This window comes from Ricinus communis, chromosome 2 (assembly GCF_019578655.1).
Source record: "Ricinus communis isolate WT05 ecotype wild-type chromosome 2, ASM1957865v1, whole genome shotgun sequence".
NCBI lineage: Eukaryota > Viridiplantae > Streptophyta > Magnoliopsida > Malpighiales > Euphorbiaceae > Ricinus > Ricinus communis.
In genome coordinates this window covers 467483-486563 of record NC_063257.1, presented here as the reverse complement: position 1 = coordinate 486563, position 19081 = coordinate 467483, and the positions used below count along the sequence as shown (strand labels likewise).

Here is a 19081-nt window from a genome sequence, read left to right as displayed (position 1 = left end):
AACAAAACATCATCAGTCTAATACGAGGACAAAGAAAAGGATAAGAAGCAGATGACAGCTGAAAGCCTGAATGAATAAACAGGTAATAGCCACCTTTTTTGCAGCTCTTCCAAGTCTAAGCATGCCAGAACATTCTAATCGCTCTTATTTTCAATCTACATTTTCAATGTTATCATTCTAAATGAAAGTGTGCAAATTAGGAAATTAAAAATGTAACATACTATAAAACTGTGGTTTTTAACCTAAAAAATTGACACTGATCTGTACAAAAATCTTCTCCTACAGTTTCTGATGTTGTGAATCATTTGAAGAAATATACTGAGCAAGCCACCCTAACTCCAACACGCCACCTGAATTCTTATTCTTTTGGTGGATAAATGTTCATACCTACACTGTGCTATCCAGCATGTTTATTAAAATATACCCATCATCACAGCTGTAATGCTAAATCCGGCTGCTGTGGTGAACCAATTGGCACACTGGAACTAGGTGAATTTGGTGCCAAGAACCCAACATTCAGATCTGGTGGAAATTGGAAAAATTGTTCTTGGTGATATGATGATGATACTCTGTGCCAAGATGGTTTGCCATCAACCCCTGCATTCAAAAATGTCTGAGAGTCCAGGTTAGAACCTAGAGCTGATGAATCTCCTGACTGTAGCAACCCATTCCAAGTTTCTGATAACTTGGCTTTGTTCAAACTACAATCATTCCCTGGCATTGGGCAGAGAGTACTAGTGCTAGTTGAAACCATGCCAAACACTTGAGAAGGAACTGCAGCATGTTCTGTACTGGCCTTCCCTGTTGGTATCCCAACTCTTCCGGTCCCAGTATGAGGTGAACAATTATTATATCGCAACCCACCACTCAGTCCATTGATATCAGAATGAATTATGGGCTTCTGTTGAACCAGGACAGAAGACATATAGTTTATCCCACCAGTACTACTGTTTGTTGAAATTAATTCACTCTGGGAACTTATTTTGCCAACATTTTCCATCCAGTCTTCTCTAGTGCGAGCTGAACATATACTTGTGACTGCAGAGTTTGTGCCTGTAGCAGTAGGCTGAGGTCTGCTAAAATGATCATTAAATATGGAACTGTTAGAAACTTTCGGCCTATCAGAAAACTGAAACTTCTGCTGTCCGTCAACCACCTTATCTTCTCCCACCCAGCCAGGACCAAACTCGAGTCCTGTTGGCAATGCACTTTCTATTTTCTTTGAAGCAATTTTCCAAACAACGGGCCCAAGATCTGCAGCAAAGCGAGCTAGACTTCTTGCATAACCATATTCTGAGTTTAAACCTACCTTATGTATATCAAAAACAAATAGAATCAGGTTGAGAAAGACATCCACTGTCATTAAATAGCAATTAAATTTGATAATATTGATTCTGGTAGGTAGTGTCATTCAATTACCACAATGATGCACCAGACTAAGTAACATGAAGATTTCAGGTTTTTAAAAAATGTCTCAACAACTATCTTTTTACAGCTAAGAATATGATGTAAATCTAAAAGCTGCATCCTGTCGTATATGATTCCTAACCATACAATTTTATTAAAAAGGAGCGCAAACCAATGCATAGAATACCAGCTTCCAGCGCAGGAGAGCAGAATAAATAAAAAACACTAGGAACCTTTTTACATACCGCCACCAGTTGCTTCAGTTCTCCTTCAAAAAAATTCAAGCTGGATGGTTCAGGAGTGGAAGCCAATGGCTGCTTATAGGTATCACGCCTATTCTCATCTACTGCATAGGGTTTCTTCCCATACTTGAGCACAGCCTTTAAAACAGAAGCTGCAAGCCAAGAGAAAATAAATATTAAAAGTCATCGGATGATGCTGGGAAATCAAAGTGATCATATTATATACATTTAAAGAAAAAATGGGAGTTGATATTCCAATTGAAATGGCAAACCTGGAAATTCATTTTCCCATTCAGACATCCAGGCAGCATAAGTTTCACTGCTGTGAGACCCATGAGAAGTTCTGACCAGAACATCTGCAGGTCGATACTTGTATGAATTGGTTCTTCTAAGATTATAACCATTAGTCTCATTGGTGTTATCCCCTCCAAAAGCATGAGTTGCATCTGATGAACAATCAGGACTAACACGGTCCAAGGGAGACCTCTCAAGTGATTTTTTCAGCTTCCCTGGCGGTCTTCCCCTCCTGGCAACATTGGGTTGGGGTTCACCATCGTCACTATCTTGCCTCAAGTTTTCAAAGTCCTTCTTGGCAAGCTCTTGTATGGATCGTGCCTAAATAAGAAATATAACTGTTAAACAAATGCACAAGCAAACCTTGGGGAAAGCAAAATAAAACAAGGTACCCAACCAAACCTGTCGGTAGTAAATAGTATCCGAGGGGTTATACTGCATTGCATTTGAACATATCAGGAAAACATCTTTCTGCAAAAAATACCATAGCTCTCAGTTTAAAAAATAGATCGACGTCAACTAACATAGCAAACAAGCATTTTTTAAGCTGCAATGATAAAAAAAGACAGCCCTGCCTATCCGAAGAAAACCTCACATTGACTTTAACATCCTGCCTATCCAGAAACAAACATAGCCCTTCTTACCCACCTGGCAGTCCACTCTCAACCCAATTCAAGTACTTACCAAATGCAGCTATCGGTCTTGGTTTGCAATTCATTGCCTTTAGAACAAGAAACATACTAACATTCAGTTTTGAGATCGATCCTTTTATATTTATCACCTATTGTCGACTGGTCATTAGTGATCGAGTGAATGCAAAAAACCAACCGGACTTTCTGCTATTAGCCAATTGCATACTGAGGACACCCATCATTCTTTATCTTAAGCAAGAGATCATGGTGTACAATGTATGGGTGTTGATTGCAAAATTTGGTATGCTGCATACTGATGTTATAGATCTATACACTATTAGAGACAAAATTAAGAAACTTCTGCCTTCATAAGAATCACAACAATCAACTCAAACATAAATGCAAATAAAACCTTCATTAAATGCAAGTCCATTTCGAAAATGTTGTTAAATGTTGTAAGAAATATGAAGAGTGCCTGAAGGTCAATTTACAGCAATGATGCAATTAATAGACGGTTTATACTTTGTAACTAAGTTTCAACTTTCAAAGGAAACATCTACATAGTGAATTAGTAATCTGGCAACAATATCAAAGAGTACCTCCTTCTCTCTTCTCCCTTGTCTAGTATCCAGTCAAATAGAGACGTATTTCGAACACCTTGTATGGTTACGAGTTAAATTCAAGAGAGGGAAAATATACATCAACTGGAAAGTTTCCATATATATCAAAAGAACTAAACTACAACAGAATTTTGAGTTCCCTATCTCTCACAGGCTCCCACAACATGGGCTCAAATGGTTACTGAATCAACTCAATTGAAAAAATTTACTTCATAAATCCAAATTAACGACGCATAGGCCACAAACCAACCTCAAATTGTTCCAAGTTGAAATAAGCTCCCCTGTCTAGCTTTTTCCTCACGGTGGAGAAGTCCATGGGATGCTCAACGATGTCATGGTAATCAGGAAGCTGTATTAAAATCAGTTCAATATCACAATAGTATATGTGATTAGTTACTGCACTCAAATGCATTACTGGCAAAGAAAAAAATTGCATACCTCTTCAGGATCCACTGGATCAGAGAACACACCATAAGTGTCCTTTCTGCAAGGAGTTGGTTAGAGCAAGTCGATCAAAAAACAATTGAAAGCAAGCCCGTGACCTAGTTAGGGGGAGGGAGGGAATGAAAAAAGAATAAATAAATCTAAGCAATTAGAACATCAACCCACTTTTGAAGCCTGTCAAGAATGAAGACCAACAACTTTTTGTCTGGCAAAGGTGTAGTGGGGCCAGGCTCCACCGGTGACTCTGTAGATATATATAAATAACACAGTTTCAATTAATTACTACTAAAAACTTTCTAAAAGAAATATCCTTCCAGAGAATTCTTGTTCAATACCTTGAAGAGTGTCTGTCGCTTTCAAAGCCTTTTCACCCTGCAAATGAATTAGTCCAACATAAATGATACAAAATTACCCATACAAAACAAAAATAAAAAGAAAAGAAAAAAGAAAACAAATTGTTGGTATCTAATTATTTTTTTGGTTACAAGTATCTTGAGTGATTATTGAAGAGAAAGTTACAGTAAAAGTTTTTGAGAAGTACGAGAATTTTTTAAAGAAAAGACAAAACAAAACTTTTTCAGACAAGATGTCTGTGCTTCTATTATTCTGGGCACATCAAGACCAGATTTAATACAAAGAATCAAATATAATAAAATATTTATTTATTAATGAAAAATCTAATTAAGAAAAGAAAAAAGCTGAAACCACAAAACAAAACCCCACCCGTTCCTAGATTTCCCCAAAACAATAAGTTCATATAATTAACATCCAACAAAGGAAATAACTTGACCGCGTCAAATTCGATCTAACACTTCAAAAAAAAAAAAACTCTTTAAAGAACGCGCGAAAATCTAAAAAAAGTATTCAAATCTCATTTAAGTTAAATAAAACAAACTTATTCTTGATAAAAAAAAAAAGGTGAAACGAAACGCGGGTTAATGCACTGGATTTAAGATAAAAATTGAAATGGTTGGAAGCAGAGAATCTAAAAATTATCACCAATTGATCAGATCCGGGGGTGATCTTGCGCCTTTTGAGAGCGACCTCGGAATTGTTCAATCCAAGCAAAAGCTTATGCTTTTTCTGAGTGCGTTCGTCGTCTTCGTCGTTAATTAAGTCGGGGACACTGGAGTTAGGGTTACGGTGATTGGATCGACGGTGGTGAGAGGAAGGGTAAGAGACATTGAGCGAATTAGGGTTTTTGAGATTAGGGGTTTGTTGTTGTTGTTGTTGTTGTTTGAGAGAGCGTTTTTGGAGGTCTAATAGAGAAGGACGTCCCTTCTTCTTTTTCTTCTTCGTCATTGTGCCTGCTTCTATCTCTCCCATTCTTCCCCCCCCCCCCTTCTTCTTCTTTTGGTGTTTTCTCCTTCTCTCCCCAGACATGCGTTAAATTATTTTTATTTTTATTTTTTATTCTATTGTGTCTTATTGTTTTTCTTTTATTGCTTTTCTTTAATTTTCTTTTTTTTATTAATATTGAGGAAGTGTGGGTTTGGTACGTACGGTTCGCCTGCTAATGCGGAGAGGAACTAAGTCACGTGATTTAAATAAAAGAACTCTTTCATTTTCTGTTTTATTAAATAAATTAACAAATAATTTAATTATAATCACATCACATCATAAATCACAAGCGGTTTGATCACTTGTAATACTTGAAAAAATTTCCATTAGATCATACTTTTCTTTTTAATTAGTTGAAATCTAAAGAAGCAAAAAAAATTATTTATAAAGAAAAAGGAAAGTAAACTGGCAAAGGTTCATGTCCTGTATCTTTATATGCTTGAATTCAGCCCTTACGTAATGTGAGTTTTCAGATCAAATAAATCATACATAACTACTTATAACAGAAGACAATTCAAAATGGAATATTAATCTAAGGTGCCAAGGATGCTGCAACAGTAGTGCATATACAATTCAGAATGGAACTCCAACTCTCCAAAGAGAATTCTTTTTTGCTAGAACCAGCAGCACAAAATGGACCTTTGTACAAGAAAAGTAACAATGAAAAATTGGATAAATAAATGAGGAAGTCGATAGCAATGATATTTCTAGAGAATCAATTAACTCATTCATATGCGAACCAGATTATAATGGAATCATATCATTTCCTAAGTTGTCTAAAAAAAGCAAGAATCTTCAGAACCCTGACCTTATTTCTTTCTCCTGATGCAACAAGTCCATTTTAATTTGTTCATCCAACTTGAATCCTGCCATCTCTGCTTCCTTCCAAATCTCCTTGCACTTCGCCAGCCTCCCAGAAACCAAGTAAATTTTAATCAAGTTCCTATATATGTCATATGTTGGAGACAAACCCGCTTCCTTAAGTTTCGAAAAATATCTTACAGCCCTTGGGAGATCATTCAAGGCAACAAATAGCTTTATAACAACCCGATAAGCTGGAAGATCAAAGAGAAAACTTGAACCCTCCATTTCCCAAACCCCAGCCAATGCTTCCCTGTATTTCTTTTCCGAATAACGGCTGTGAATCAGGGTAGTGTACATAACCACACTTGGCTCATGCCCAGATTGCTTAAACCAAGTGAATAGACACTCCACAAACTCAAACTTTTGGAGCCTAATGCAAACTTTCATTATAGCAGTACAATCCTGATGGCTTAAATTCAAATCTTCTCTTTCCCCGAGCTCATCTAACAACTGTTCAACAAGCATGTACTTATCCGGATTCTTTCCCAGCTCAAGTATCAACCTTGCATACAGACTAGCGTCTAACATTCTCTTATCGTGCTTGGCAACAGCGAGAAGCTTCCAAGCAAGCTTCAAGCGTCCACCTTTAAGGAAACCTCGAATCATTGCTTCGATAACACCCCTACTTGCCAAACTAGTAAACTTCTGCCAGTCAATCGGTACTTTCAAGTCTTGATTCCTTGCCAAAATCTCGACAGTAGAAGCTAAAATCCTATCATCGGGGTAAAGTTGAGGTTGTTTCTGAGCCCAACAGAAGGTCTGCAGAGCTCTATCAGGAAAACCCATATGACCCAACTCTCGAATTGTTAAAGACAAGGACCCTTTACGCAAGAAACGAGCACAATCATCAAGAACCGCAGAAACATCATCATCTGGGTTAAGACATTTAATCTGCTTGGCTAAACTGATAAGAAAACTTGGATTTTTGTATACTTTATTGCATATAGGTGACCGTAAAGAGACTACAACATTTCTATTGTGTTTCTTTGGAGAAGGAGGTCCTAGAGGTCTTAGCTTGTGAGGAAGTGGAAGTGGGAGGGGCCTTTCTCTATTCAAATTCCCTGGCCTTTGAGGGATTCTCCCTTGAAAAAGAGATGAAATTGCTTCAATCTCATCTGATTCCCAAACAATATCACCATTTTGTTCTTTTTCTTCTTGATTCAAATCACCATCACCATCATCAACTAGAAATGAATCCATTTGGAAGGGGTCAACGCCAGTGGTTGGCTTTTTAAGGAATAAGTTAACCCCAAAATCAGGAGGAAGCTTGGATCTTCGAGGAGACTGAAGGTTTTTGGGGAGTTTTTTTCTGTAGTATGTTTTTGTATTGGAATGGGACATCAAAGTTAAATTTAAGGGACAGAGGCTTATAGACAAGAATTTAGAGAGCATCTTCTTTGTAATGAAATCAAAAATATCAAAATTTGTAGTTTTTAGGCATTGCAATAGCGAAGTTTGTGCTTCTTAGGTATCGCAGCAGTGAAGATAAGTAGTCGAATGACTGATAGAAATTTTGTCGAACAGCTGGTGTGCTTTCTAAACAATTGGTGGCTGCCTAAGCAATCAGCATTGCAGATGACTTTTGAAACGTCGGGTTTAGAAAGAAAAAGTTTAAAACTCGATGCCTTACTCTCGGTGTCTTATCTATTATGTCCGAGGCAGAGAGCACTGGGGGCAATGGAAGATATTTCAGTTAAATTAGCTCTGTGGGCACAGGGGAGTATTTAGTTTGCTTAGTTTTATAATCATAGTTAATAATTCCATTCCATTCCAGTCAAAATAAAATAATTTTATAAAAAAAATATTATTGAATTGAGTTACGTAATTCGGTAACACTTAACTCCAACACAATACAATTTTTTTTCTCTCTATCAATAAAAACGAATTAAAATCTAAAACTTCAAATAATTATTTTTTTATCTTTATCTATCGCCTCATCTTGCATTCTATAATTTATTTATTTTTATGATATAATCTATATATTATTTAACAATAACAACTTAAAATTTATGCAATTTAATTTTTATAGCTTTGTTTCATAAAATAATATTCTATAATTTAGTCAGTTGTGTTATAGAAAGAGATTTCATTATTATAATTTTATAATAATAAAAAATTAAATATATATATACTTATTACTTTCCAATATACTATTTAATTAGATTATAAATAATAATTTTATAGTGTTGTATTTTAATAATTTATTAAATTGTATATATAATCCAGAATAGCCAAAACGGAAAGTTGAAATGCTCCAATATCACAAATTTAAAATCACAACCGGAATGGAATTCATAACTTTTTTATAATGCCAATTGGACAAGAATTGGGAGTTTTTACTTACCCTTGGTAAGCTGACTGAAGTGATAAAAACAAGCCACAGCTATACTATATATAAATTATGATACATCTAACGAAATATCCGGTGATAAACATCACAAAAATTGGTGTTGGATTCCACCATCAATCAATCACCATTATATACAAGCCTAAGTTATGGTTTACTTGTCCTATTCTCAACCATACCTAAAACAACATATACATTTTTTTGCTGAACGCTCCTAACCAACACCACAAACATGAGACTTTTTATCTGGTCAAATCAACCACAATGGCGAACTTGTCAAGAATCTTCAGGACTATACATCATCTGCAGCAAAAATTCCTTGCGCTCCTCAGATGGGCAACCAAAGAATGCCCTTGCTCTACCAGCATTTGCAATAAGGAAAGTATAAGCCTTGTAGCGCATATGCCTTTCAACTCCTATCTTCACCAATTCCGTGAAAACTTCCTGCTCTGAGTAGACGCGAAGGCGTCCTCTCTCTGCAATAATATTTCCCTCCCTTATTGCCTCTGCAACATCTTTAATTGCTTCTCTTATGCTTTTAAACTCTCTCTCGAATATATCATCTTTTGGAGCCTTCCGTTTTTGGCCTTTTGATGATGTCTCAGAATGCGAATGTGCTTGAGAGTCGGCCTGAGAATTTGCTTCAACAGGGGTTGCTAGTTGACTAGTGCCATCATTAATCTCGTTTAAGTCCTCCAGATCCAGATTAAGTGTAAGTTCATTCTGCCTGTCAGTAATATCAAAAAAGTGGCCACTTCCAGAAGCAACAGCCAACTGTCCTGCTTTCTGCTTTGCAATCTTATCACCATTAGATTTTGACCTATCTTTAGCAAAAAGAAATACCAGTTTATCATAATGGGCAATTTGTGTAGTCATCCACTTTTTCGCTTCAGGTTTTGCCTAACAAAGGAATAAAACAAATACAAAACGCTAGTCACTCAATAGCATATATAATACATTTATAGATATCATGTTCAAAATAATAATTAACAAACCTTTACAAAGGCTTTCCAGGCTTCAGGCTTTCCGCTAAACATTTTTGTTTCTGGAGTCCATGCAAAACCACTCACACCATTGAAAAGGTCAAAACACTCCTTAAAGTTGTTTTTAAGGCTTTTCAAACGATTCTTCAAATGATCCTTCTGGAATGGCATGCCAATCTTTTCACGCAATTCCTTTAACATATTATCATATGCTGCTGTAGTAAAGACATTATCAACCCTGTTTCCAAGCCTTTGTTGTCGGACAAGTGCATCAATAAAAGCATCATCCATACGTTCTGTCCATTTAAACACATCTCTCTTAACCACATTAGTTTTCTTTGATTTAGTACCCATTTCCCTTCCCTGAAGATTGACATATAAGATGAATAACTTAGAAATCAAGTTAGTGATGTTAACCTTTAGTTTGTATTTTCTCAAAAAAAAAAAAAATGAAACACCCCATAATAGAGAATCTTCAACGGGTCTACAAATTGAAAGTATTTTTATAAGACATCATTTAATATATATCTCTAAAACTTTCAGAAAAACAAGATTTTGTGTTTGCGTTGACATAACAGCCTAATGTGTTAGCTTCAGAGATTCCTCATGCTAAGCTGCCTTAGCTCTTCAACAGCTGAAAGTCATTTTGAAATCTTGCTGCTGGCTCTTCCATTGAAACTCATTTTGTCCCTTTACAATGGCATCTGCTCTTATTCAATTTAAGTTTAACAAGTTTACAGATGCATCAGTTCCAATTCCTAACATCAAGGCAGTTCTCAGGAGGAGCAGCTTAGATTTGTTATTTAGTTCTTGCATGCTCTCTCCACTTCTTGGCGCCTCTGACCCAACTAGGAACTAGTTAGCATAAGTGGTCGTACACAAATTAGGCCTCAACATAGACCATGACCACAAGAAGCAATTGCAATATGCAGGTCAGGGGCACATTTCCCCTCTGCCATTGCTCCCCACAAAGTACTCTCTCAACTCCTAAAATTCAAGATAGGGTAATATCTGGCTACTGATACTGGAGTTGATGCCACTACAAATTACTCTCTGCCATCCTCTCTAAACCCCGCAAACCCAAAAATCAAGGATGGTAAACATAAGCAAGGACCCAAACAAGAATAGACCATCAGCACAAATCCAGTATCTCAATTACAGAACATCTTCAAATCAGAAACAGAGAAAAGCATTGAAATAAGTGAACGAAAAAAATGTGCAAAGCCAGGGGCATCAGTTCATGAATTATCCACAAGTGAACTTACCTGAAGTTCAGAGATCAAGTGTAAACCATCATGTGCACTGACTTTTGCACATTACACAAAGAAAACACTAGCTTTATCCAAGTACTAGATTATCTTTGCATAATAGCACTGACCAACTTTTTCAGACTCCATAGTGAAAACACGTCCAAATGAAATTCACAAGGAAAATAACTGGGACCGCAAATGAATGTGATAGGAGACCATTTTTGTTTCCACACACAGATAAGGATGCAGAACGATCTTCCAAGAAAATCAATGTTTGACTAAGGAATCTATAAAATTGTGTACCCAGTTAGCAATTTTAACTTCTAGCTCTAGCACGAGAGCTAGACCGGACCGAACATAAGCAATCTGTATCCACAATTACAATGTACAATCAACTGAAGCACCTAAGTTCATGCGGCAATGATGAACATAATCAATCAGCAGAAAATCAAACAAAAGAAAACTTTCTTTAGAAAATAAATTCAAGAACGAGGTCAGTGACCCAAATGGCTAAATCCATAACCCAAACTCGTTAATAGCACAGTTAAAAACGCCGCACCATCTAAGTAGCCCTAATTTCAAACAATGGTAAAACCTAGCGACTTTATGCTTTTTGCTCTACCGAGAAACCCTAATCTGTAAGGAATTAAAAACAAAAAAAAAAAAAAAAAGAAAAAACAACTTCAAGTGACGGCTCGCAGTTCCATGACAAAAAAAGAAAAAATAATTGTAGCAATTAAAGAATTAGAAAAAAAGAAAAAATAAATAAAAAGTATAAACAGAGAAGAAATAAAACATCACCTGGTGAGGAGGGAGAAAAAAAATATGAAAGTGGCAGCGGAGCGAGAGGAAAGGGAAGGAATGAAAAAGGGAAAGGAAAGTCGCGAAGTCGCTGTTTGTTCATCTATCCAAACAGATGCTGGGCTATTTTGAGCAGCCAGCCCATGTTTAAGGACGTATTGGGCTTGGCCCTCCTAGAATTCTTTTAATCCCATGTGCTTTTGTCTTCCCCTGTCATAGGACCTTGTTTGGAATCCGTCCAAATCGGTGTGCTGAACGAACTATTCCCCTCCAATTACAAGGAAAGGAAAAAAAAAAAAAAACTTGTCACCTACTTTTGACATGAAAATGAAATGAAATGCAATGTACTATTTTGGGTCCAATTGATAATGATGATATGTAACAAAATAGTTGGTGATAATTAATAAAAAGAGGTAATCGGAGATTATCTCTTTTCCTTTTTTTTTTTAATTATTATTATGAGTCATTAACACTATCCTTTCGAACATTTTATTTAATATATTAATAAAAATTTCATAAACAGTTTAAAAAATTAATATTTTTTTTTTAATGAATAAATTTCACGTGACAAATTAATTAATTGATTAATAGAATCAGTTAATTCAGTTTTAATTTTAATTTTTAAAAAATTTGGGCATTTGATCAATTTTTGATTTTTAATTTAAAAAACCCTATAGTTACTTTAACTAATTCATTTAAATTTTTACTATTAATTTTTTAATTATCTATATTTTAGAAAAATAGTGAAATTTTTTATAAAATCTTTTAAAAATAATTTTCAACTATTTATCTTGTTAAATAACTTTTAATTTTTTTATCGATTGACAAAAAAAAAATGAAGAGCCATAGCTATCTTTCTCTTTTATTTTCATTTATTCTGTTTTGGTTAAAGAAAGTTAAAAGCTAATTTTTTATTAACAAATATTTAGTTTGATTTTCTAGTTTAAAAATAAAAAACCAACACTGGAAAATTAATTTTTTATAAGTATAATTCGAATAACCAAACTGTATTTATTCCTACCGTTATTTGCAAGATAATTTTCTATTCATAATCTAAAAATACAGTAAATAAACATTAAGGAATAATAAGAAGAGTGCAAATTGGAATATAACATATTCAATGTTTTGTGATTTCTAATTTATAAGCATTCAAATATTTATAATGAATTGTATATATACATTTGCATTAAACTAAACCATTATATATTAAAAATTATCAATTTGTTAAATATATATGTATTTTGATTATGATAAGCGTAAAAAAATTGATTATTCCTCTTATGAAATAAACAACTCATTAAATCTTCAACAAACAAAAGATAATTTAGTAAATAGGATGTAATATTTATAGCTAGTATGGGAGGAAACCAAATTAAAAAATACTTGTCCTTAGTCGTGGCTGTTATTATTATTTTAATTATAAAATCAAATTTATAGATATATTTTAATAAATTTTTTACATTTAATATTAATTTATAATTTTTTAGAATTAACGATAAATTAACTATTTTTAAATCTCTTTAATTACTATTTAAAATTTTAAAATTTTATTAATGTAACAACATATAAATTATCTTAAAATTATTTATTAATTTAATTCTAATGTTATATAAATTAATACTACCAATATAATTGATATTATTATTTTTTCACATTAAAAAAATATTTAATTTATTAATGAATATAATGTCTAAAGATATTATTTTTTATTATAATACCTGTAATTTTAAATTTTAATTTTATTATTTTTCGAGACAATTTGGTAAATTAATATTTCTATGATAAATTGAGTATTTAAGAATTATTTTAATAATTGAATAATAGGAGCACCATTTAATTTAATATTATCCAATAATTTGAATATATTAGTCTTATCTAAATATTTATTTTCTATTTCACTTGAATTTAATATTACATTAAATATTAATAATTTATTTATTTTATATATAATCATCGTCACTTTTATGAGTCTAACTAGTCTTAATTTATTGAAATAGGAATTAACGTGTGTATGTATATATATATATATATATATATATATTCAAGTCCCACAAAGCTGAAGAAATATAGAGTGAAAAAAGAGAGATTAGAGTGAGAGAGAAATTTTCCTCTTATATTCTCGTACTCCTCTTGTAAGTTTATATTTTCTTCTGTTCAAAGTTTATTTCAAAGATTGTATATTTGTTTCTTGTTTATGTTCAAAGTCTGTAATCATCAATAAAGTTTAAAGTTCATCTTCTTCATCTATCATCTTCTTTATCATCAAGCGTATGCTCTGTGCTTGCCTCGTCTGAGGATCCTGCGCATCAGAAACTTGTTGATCTTCTGATCTGTTTCTGATTTTTGTTCTAAGTTGGTATCAGATCCAATTGGGTTCCGGGATTAGAAGCATATCTACATAAAAAAGATTTTAAACTCATTTTAAACTGCATCATATTTCTGATAAACAAGCATTGTTCATTTTATGCGCAGTAGTAAGTCCCGACGGATAGGGCAGTAAAGCTGAGAGCTGTGGTTCATGTTTGTTTAGAAAGTTATTTTGGTTTATTTTAAAATGAATTTAGAACCATTTTTCTGTAGATCTTCTTATTTCTCAAATTCTTCTGCCTTTGAATCATTGAGGTACAAAAGTCTAGTAAATAGTGAAGAAATCACTATTGAAGATTTTACAAAGCATATTGATGATTGGGAAATACCCAAAGTCCAAAAGAAACAAATTTATGAGTTTTCAAAGTTTCCTCTCTTCAATACTGATTTCACAATCAAAACTGAAGAAAGAGATATTCAAATTTCAAAGCCTTTTGAAGAAATTTATCTTTTAAATCCAAAGACCCTCCAAAAGCATATGGAAAAGGATTATAAGTATATACATAGGCCTTCTCCAGGTAGGAATAAAGCCCCTTACCAGAGAAGGTTTAGACACCTCTATTTTAGCAGTCCTTAGGGATGCTAGATTTACAAATTTTTATGATTCCTTGTTAGGTACTGTTGAGTCGAGCCTCAATAAAGGACCTATTTCTTTCAATTGTTTTCCAAACATTACAATTTCTTTAAATGATAAAAATGTTTTAAAGAGCATTGTTCTTCAAATAAAGACATACAATTACAAAATGCTTGAAGGATCTATTCCGATAGCATTAATTTTCAAAATTCATTACAAAGCTATGATTTCTGCTTTTGGCTCCAAACACAAGCTCCATTCACCAAAAGGAGAAACCATGTTCTTTCAAACAGATCTATCCAAATCAAACGCAACCATTCCAAAAACCATTTAATGGAAAGACATCACTCTTCCAGATGAATGGATCCTTGAAGGTGCAACTCAACCTGCATCACCAAAGCAAACAGAACCAAATACAAACCTCAAACACATAACCCAATTCCCAAATGGAAAAGTAAAGCTTACATTCAACAGAAAATCGACCTCCTCTCGATTTTCTAATGATGGTTCTTCAACGTCGACCATAGATATCGGAAGGGTATCCAAAATACCTTCTGTTATTTATGCTCCTTACAAAGAACCAACTCCATCTCAAACACAACCCAGATTTTCAACATATGATGTTCCAAACAATATACTTCAGAATGTTGATTACCAAAGCAATATCCCCAGACCAGTTTACAATGATCCAAAGCAAGAAGATGACAATATAGAGATTACCTCTACTCCTTCTTCACCATCACCATCAGCCATAACCCAAAATCTTGAAGCAGAGATCAACATGATTTCAAAAGATTTTCAAATAGATAAAAAACTTTTGCATGAAGATTTCTATTCAAAGAAAAACCATCTTAAAAAACTTTGGTTTTTTTAAGATTTTTTTGCAAGAAAAAGATGGTATTCAAGAAAGATACTATCAATTTTGCATTCAAAACAAAGCCCAAATCAAATTTTTTGATTGGTTTCAAATCTATTGCAAAGAAAATGGTATCCTTTATCCTTTCAAAGAAAAGCTCATTAGTCCTGTCACAGTAAGGAACAAAGCCCTTGAGTGGAAGGTAGGAGAAAACCTAACCGTCTAGTCTGATCATCCTCCCCTTAGGAAGATAACCATTCCCTATGGAGAGAATGAGATAGAAGCCACACCTTACAAACTGGTAGGAGAAGACCTAGAAAAGAATGTAAAGAACATTGTTCAGCAGAACAATTTCTCGAACACATGTCTTCACACTATAGGAAAACAGTTGGTCAGGTTAGAAAACCATATCCAAAAGCCTCATGTAGTCTTGACCTCTCCAATCCCCAGCACTGGTCATCCAAAAGAGTCAAACCAGTTAGAAAAGCTTAAACATCCAGTTTTCAAACCATACCATTTCCAAAAGCAAACTGAGTTTGCTAAAACAGTCAGAGAACAGCTAAGCAAATTAGCAACCTCTGAGTCTTCCAAAAACCTAGTGCCAAATACTCCTCAAAGCAGTAGGAATATCAGTGCCCTAGATCAAGCTCAAAGCGATGAATCTAATGATTCAGAGCTTGAAAAGCCCTCCAACATCAACAGATTGGGATTACAAGCCCCTAGATTAACCTGGCATACTCTTAGGAGTACTGCTCCAAATCTAGGAATTGAAAATAGGAACAACATCCTAACCCAGTCTAGATTCAATGCCTCCTCCGTCTATGAATAGAATATAGATGGAATGTCTGAATACAATATCCTTGGTCTCTTACAGCATATGACCATGGCAGCCAATGCCTACAAAACCCAAAGCGGTACCTCTGATAGAGCCATTGCTGAGCTCCTGATAGCTAGATTTTCTGGCCAGCTTAAAGGATGGTAGGATTACCATCTCACTCAAGCACAACAGCTCCAAATCCTAGGTGCTATCCAAACCACAGTGGAAGGAACTCCCATATTAGATGATTTAGGAAATCCAATTGAGGATGCAGTATCAACTTTAATCCTCACAATTTCCTTTCATTTCATAGGAGACCCTTCTCTTCTGAAAGACAAAAATGCTGAGCTCCTTAGCAACCTAACCTGCAAAAAGCTTAGCAATTTCCAAACCTACAAAGACACCTTCCTAACAATAGTCATGCTTAGGGAAGATTCTAGCCAACCTTTCTGGAAAGAGAAATTCTTAGCTGGTTTACCTAAGATTCTAGGTGAAAGAGTTAGGAATACCATAAGAGAAGCACATAATGGTCAGATCCCTTATGATTTCTATACTTATGGTGAGCTAGTTAGTCTTACCCAGAAAGAAGGTTTAAAGATATGCCATGACCTTAAGATCCAAAGACAGCTGAAATGGGAGATGAAAAAGACTAGGCAAGAACTAGGCAGTTTTTGCAACCAGTTTGTGTACAACCCCATAGAGCCCTCTTCTACTTGTAAAGGGAAATGCAAAGAAGATTTTTCAAAGTCTTTTAAGAAAAAATGATTTTTTAAAAATAGAAAGACTCCTAGAAGCAAGGAGAATTTCTACAAAAAGCCATCTTCTTCCAAATTTTCAAAGAAAAAATTTCAAAAAAGATTTTTCCAAAATTACATGCTTTAAATGTGGTAAGAAAGGCCATACTTCAAAGTATTGTAGATTTTCCAAAAAACTCCATGAGCTCCAAATAGAAGAAGAAGTTTTAGCAAAAATTTCTGCTCTTCTAGTCGATTCTTCTGAATCAGAATTCTCAAACAGTGAGGAAGAATTTGAAATTGATGAAATCAAAACCTCATCTGAGTCTTCTGAAACAGATTCCGAAAGTTTTTCAAAGAATATTAATATGCTCACTAGGCAACAAGAAGCTCTTCTTGAAGCTGTTAAGTATATTAATGATCCTCAAATCCAAAAATAAATTTTAAAAGAGATTTTAAAAACTGAATCCCTTGTTCCCTCTTCTAGTAAGAACACTTATGATCTTACTATGATTTTGGATAAAGGAAAGAAGCTGAAAAACTCTCTTCCTACTATTCAAGAACTCCAAAAAGAGATTAAAGCCATCAAAACAGAACTCAAAGAGTTGAAAGAAAAATAATAAAATGATTATGTTCTGCTTCAAAGCCTGATCCTCAAGCAGAATAGTGATTCCGATTCTGATGAGGAAAATGATTTTGAAAATCTTGAAGTTTCTGAAAATGTTCCTGAGAATTTTATCAATGTTTTAAAGAAAATTACTTCAAGAAAGTATTTGATTCAAATAAAGTTTGTTTTCCCTGGTGATTTCCAGATAGAAACCATCGCCTTGTTTGATACAGGAGCAGATCTCAATTGTATCAACTGCGAGTTGATTCCTAAAAGGTATCATCAAGAAACCAAAGAGAAGCTGACTTTAGCCAATTCTTCAAAGATTAAGATTGCTGGTAAAACTGAAGCCGCAATTCTTAATAACAACATTGCTTTAAATAATATTTTTATTCTTACAAAAGATCTTCAGCAAACGGTTATTTTGGGGACTCCTTTTATCAATTTGATAACTCCCTTCAAAGTGACTACTGCTGGAATTATTTTCAAAGCTAAAAATGCAAATATTGTTTTTCCTTTCTTAGAAAAACCTAAGAAAAGAAATCTCAATCTTATTAAAGCCCATTCGATTTACAATTTTGAAATCAATGCTTTGATCAAAGGAAAACAAACTCATCTTTCTCATCTTCAACAAGATGTGGGTTTGAAAAGAATCCAAGATCAATTGCAAAATGATTTTATTCAAAGAAAAATTTTTGATTTACAAAAGAAAATTGAAAATGAACTTTGTTCTGATCTTCCAAATGCTTTTTGGAATCGAAAACAACATATGGTAGATCTACCATATGAAAATGATTTTTCTGATAAGCAAATCCCTACTAAAGCAAGACCCATCTAGATGAATGAGTCTTTAGAAAGCCATTGTAGAATTGAGATTAGAGATCTTGAACAAAAGGATTTGATTTCAAAGTCTAGATCCCCCTGGTCTTGTGCAGCTTTCTATGTCAATAAGAATAGTGAGATAGAAAGAGGAACTCCTAGGTTGGTGATCAATTACAAGCCTTTAAATAACGCCCTAAAGTGGATTAGGTATCCAATTCCAAATAAAAAAGATCTTCTTCAAAAGCTTCATTCTGCATTTATCTTTTCAAAGTTTGATATGAAATCGGGATTTTGGCAAATCCAGATTCATCCAAAAGACCGTTACAAAACTGCTTTTACAGTTCCATTTGGCCAGTACGAATGGAATGTGATGCCATTCGGATTAAAAAATGCTCCATCTGAATTTTAAAAAATTATGAATGACATTTTTAATCCTTATTCAAAGTTTTGCATTGTCTATATTGATGATGTATTAATATTTTCAAATTCCATAGAACAACATTTCAAACACTTAGAAACATTTTTCTATGTGGTTAAAAAGAATGGTTTAGTGGTTTCAAAATCCAAGATATCTCTATTTCAAACAAAGATTAGATTTCTTGGACACTATATCTTCCGGGGAACTATCGCCCCAATTGAAAGATCTCTTGCATTCACTTCAAAGTTTCCAGATAAAATTTTGGAAAAAACCCAATTACAAAGATTTCTTGGTAGTTTAAATTATGTCATGGACTTCTATCCAAATTTAAACTATCTTGCAAAGCCCCTTCATGATAGGCTAAGGAAAAATCCCCCTCCTTGGACCGATCAGCATACAAAAATTGTTCAAAGCATAAAAAAGCAAGTTTTAGAAATTCCATGTCTGCATTTAGCTGATCCATCTGCATTCAAAATTGTTGAAACTGATGCATCAAAATTAGGTTATGGTGGGATTCTTAAACAAATCCAAAATTCCAAAGAATGTATTGTCCAGTTTACTTCCGCACACTGGAATGATACACAAAAGAATTACTCAACTATCAAAAAAGAAATTCTTTCAATAGTTCTTTGTATTTCCAAATTTCAAAGTGATCTTTTAA

The 19081-nt window shown here is 34.0% G+C and overlaps 2 protein-coding genes and 1 non-coding gene across 12 annotated transcripts; all 3 read right to left on the bottom strand.

The window, feature by feature from the left end:
- Nucleotides 1-52: 52 nt before the first annotated feature.
- LOC8273622 (pentatricopeptide repeat-containing protein At2g01860) lies at nucleotides 53-7536 on the bottom strand. Of its 8 annotated transcripts, XM_025157911.2 has the most exons (10): nucleotides 4822-5325; nucleotides 4639-4785; nucleotides 3975-4011; nucleotides 3805-3883; nucleotides 3634-3679; nucleotides 3446-3544; nucleotides 2346-2414; nucleotides 1922-2264; nucleotides 1641-1801; nucleotides 53-1309 (listed from the first exon to the last, which is right to left on the bottom strand). In XM_025157911.2, the coding sequence occupies exons 1-10, from the start codon at nucleotides 5020-5022 to the stop codon at nucleotides 431-433; spliced, it is 2061 nt and encodes a 686-aa protein (XP_025013679.2). In that variant the 5' UTR covers nucleotides 5023-5325; the 3' UTR covers nucleotides 53-430. The 8 variants fall into 8 exon arrangements, with proteins under 8 accessions (XP_025013679.2, XP_015574937.2, XP_002510686.2 ...); XM_015719451.3 differs by having other exon boundaries at nucleotides 4639-5319; XM_002510640.4 differs by having other exon boundaries at nucleotides 1653-1801; nucleotides 4639-5313.
- Nucleotides 7537-8208: 672 nt separating this feature from the next.
- Nucleotides 8209-11471, bottom strand: LOC8273624 (uncharacterized protein At2g29880). Of its 3 annotated transcripts, none has more exons than XM_002510642.4 (3): nucleotides 11226-11471; nucleotides 9187-9537; nucleotides 8209-9091 (listed from the first exon to the last, which is right to left on the bottom strand). In XM_002510642.4, exons 2-3 carry the CDS (start codon nucleotides 9526-9528, stop codon nucleotides 8468-8470), a joined length of 966 nt encoding a protein of 321 aa, XP_002510688.1. In that variant the 5' UTR covers nucleotides 9529-9537; nucleotides 11226-11471; the 3' UTR covers nucleotides 8209-8467. The 3 variants fall into 3 exon arrangements, with proteins under 3 accessions (XP_002510688.1, XP_025013524.1, XP_025013523.2); XM_025157756.2 differs by lacking the exon at nucleotides 11226-11471 and adding an exon at nucleotides 10440-11205; XM_025157755.2 differs by lacking the exon at nucleotides 11226-11471 and having other exon boundaries at nucleotides 9187-11205.
- On the bottom strand, nucleotides 10404-10466 carry LOC112535377. Its single transcript, XR_003079534.1, has one exon. It is a non-coding gene; the product is annotated as a small nucleolar RNA snoR101 (small nucleolar RNA).
- Nucleotides 11472-19081: the final 7610 nt, after the last annotated feature.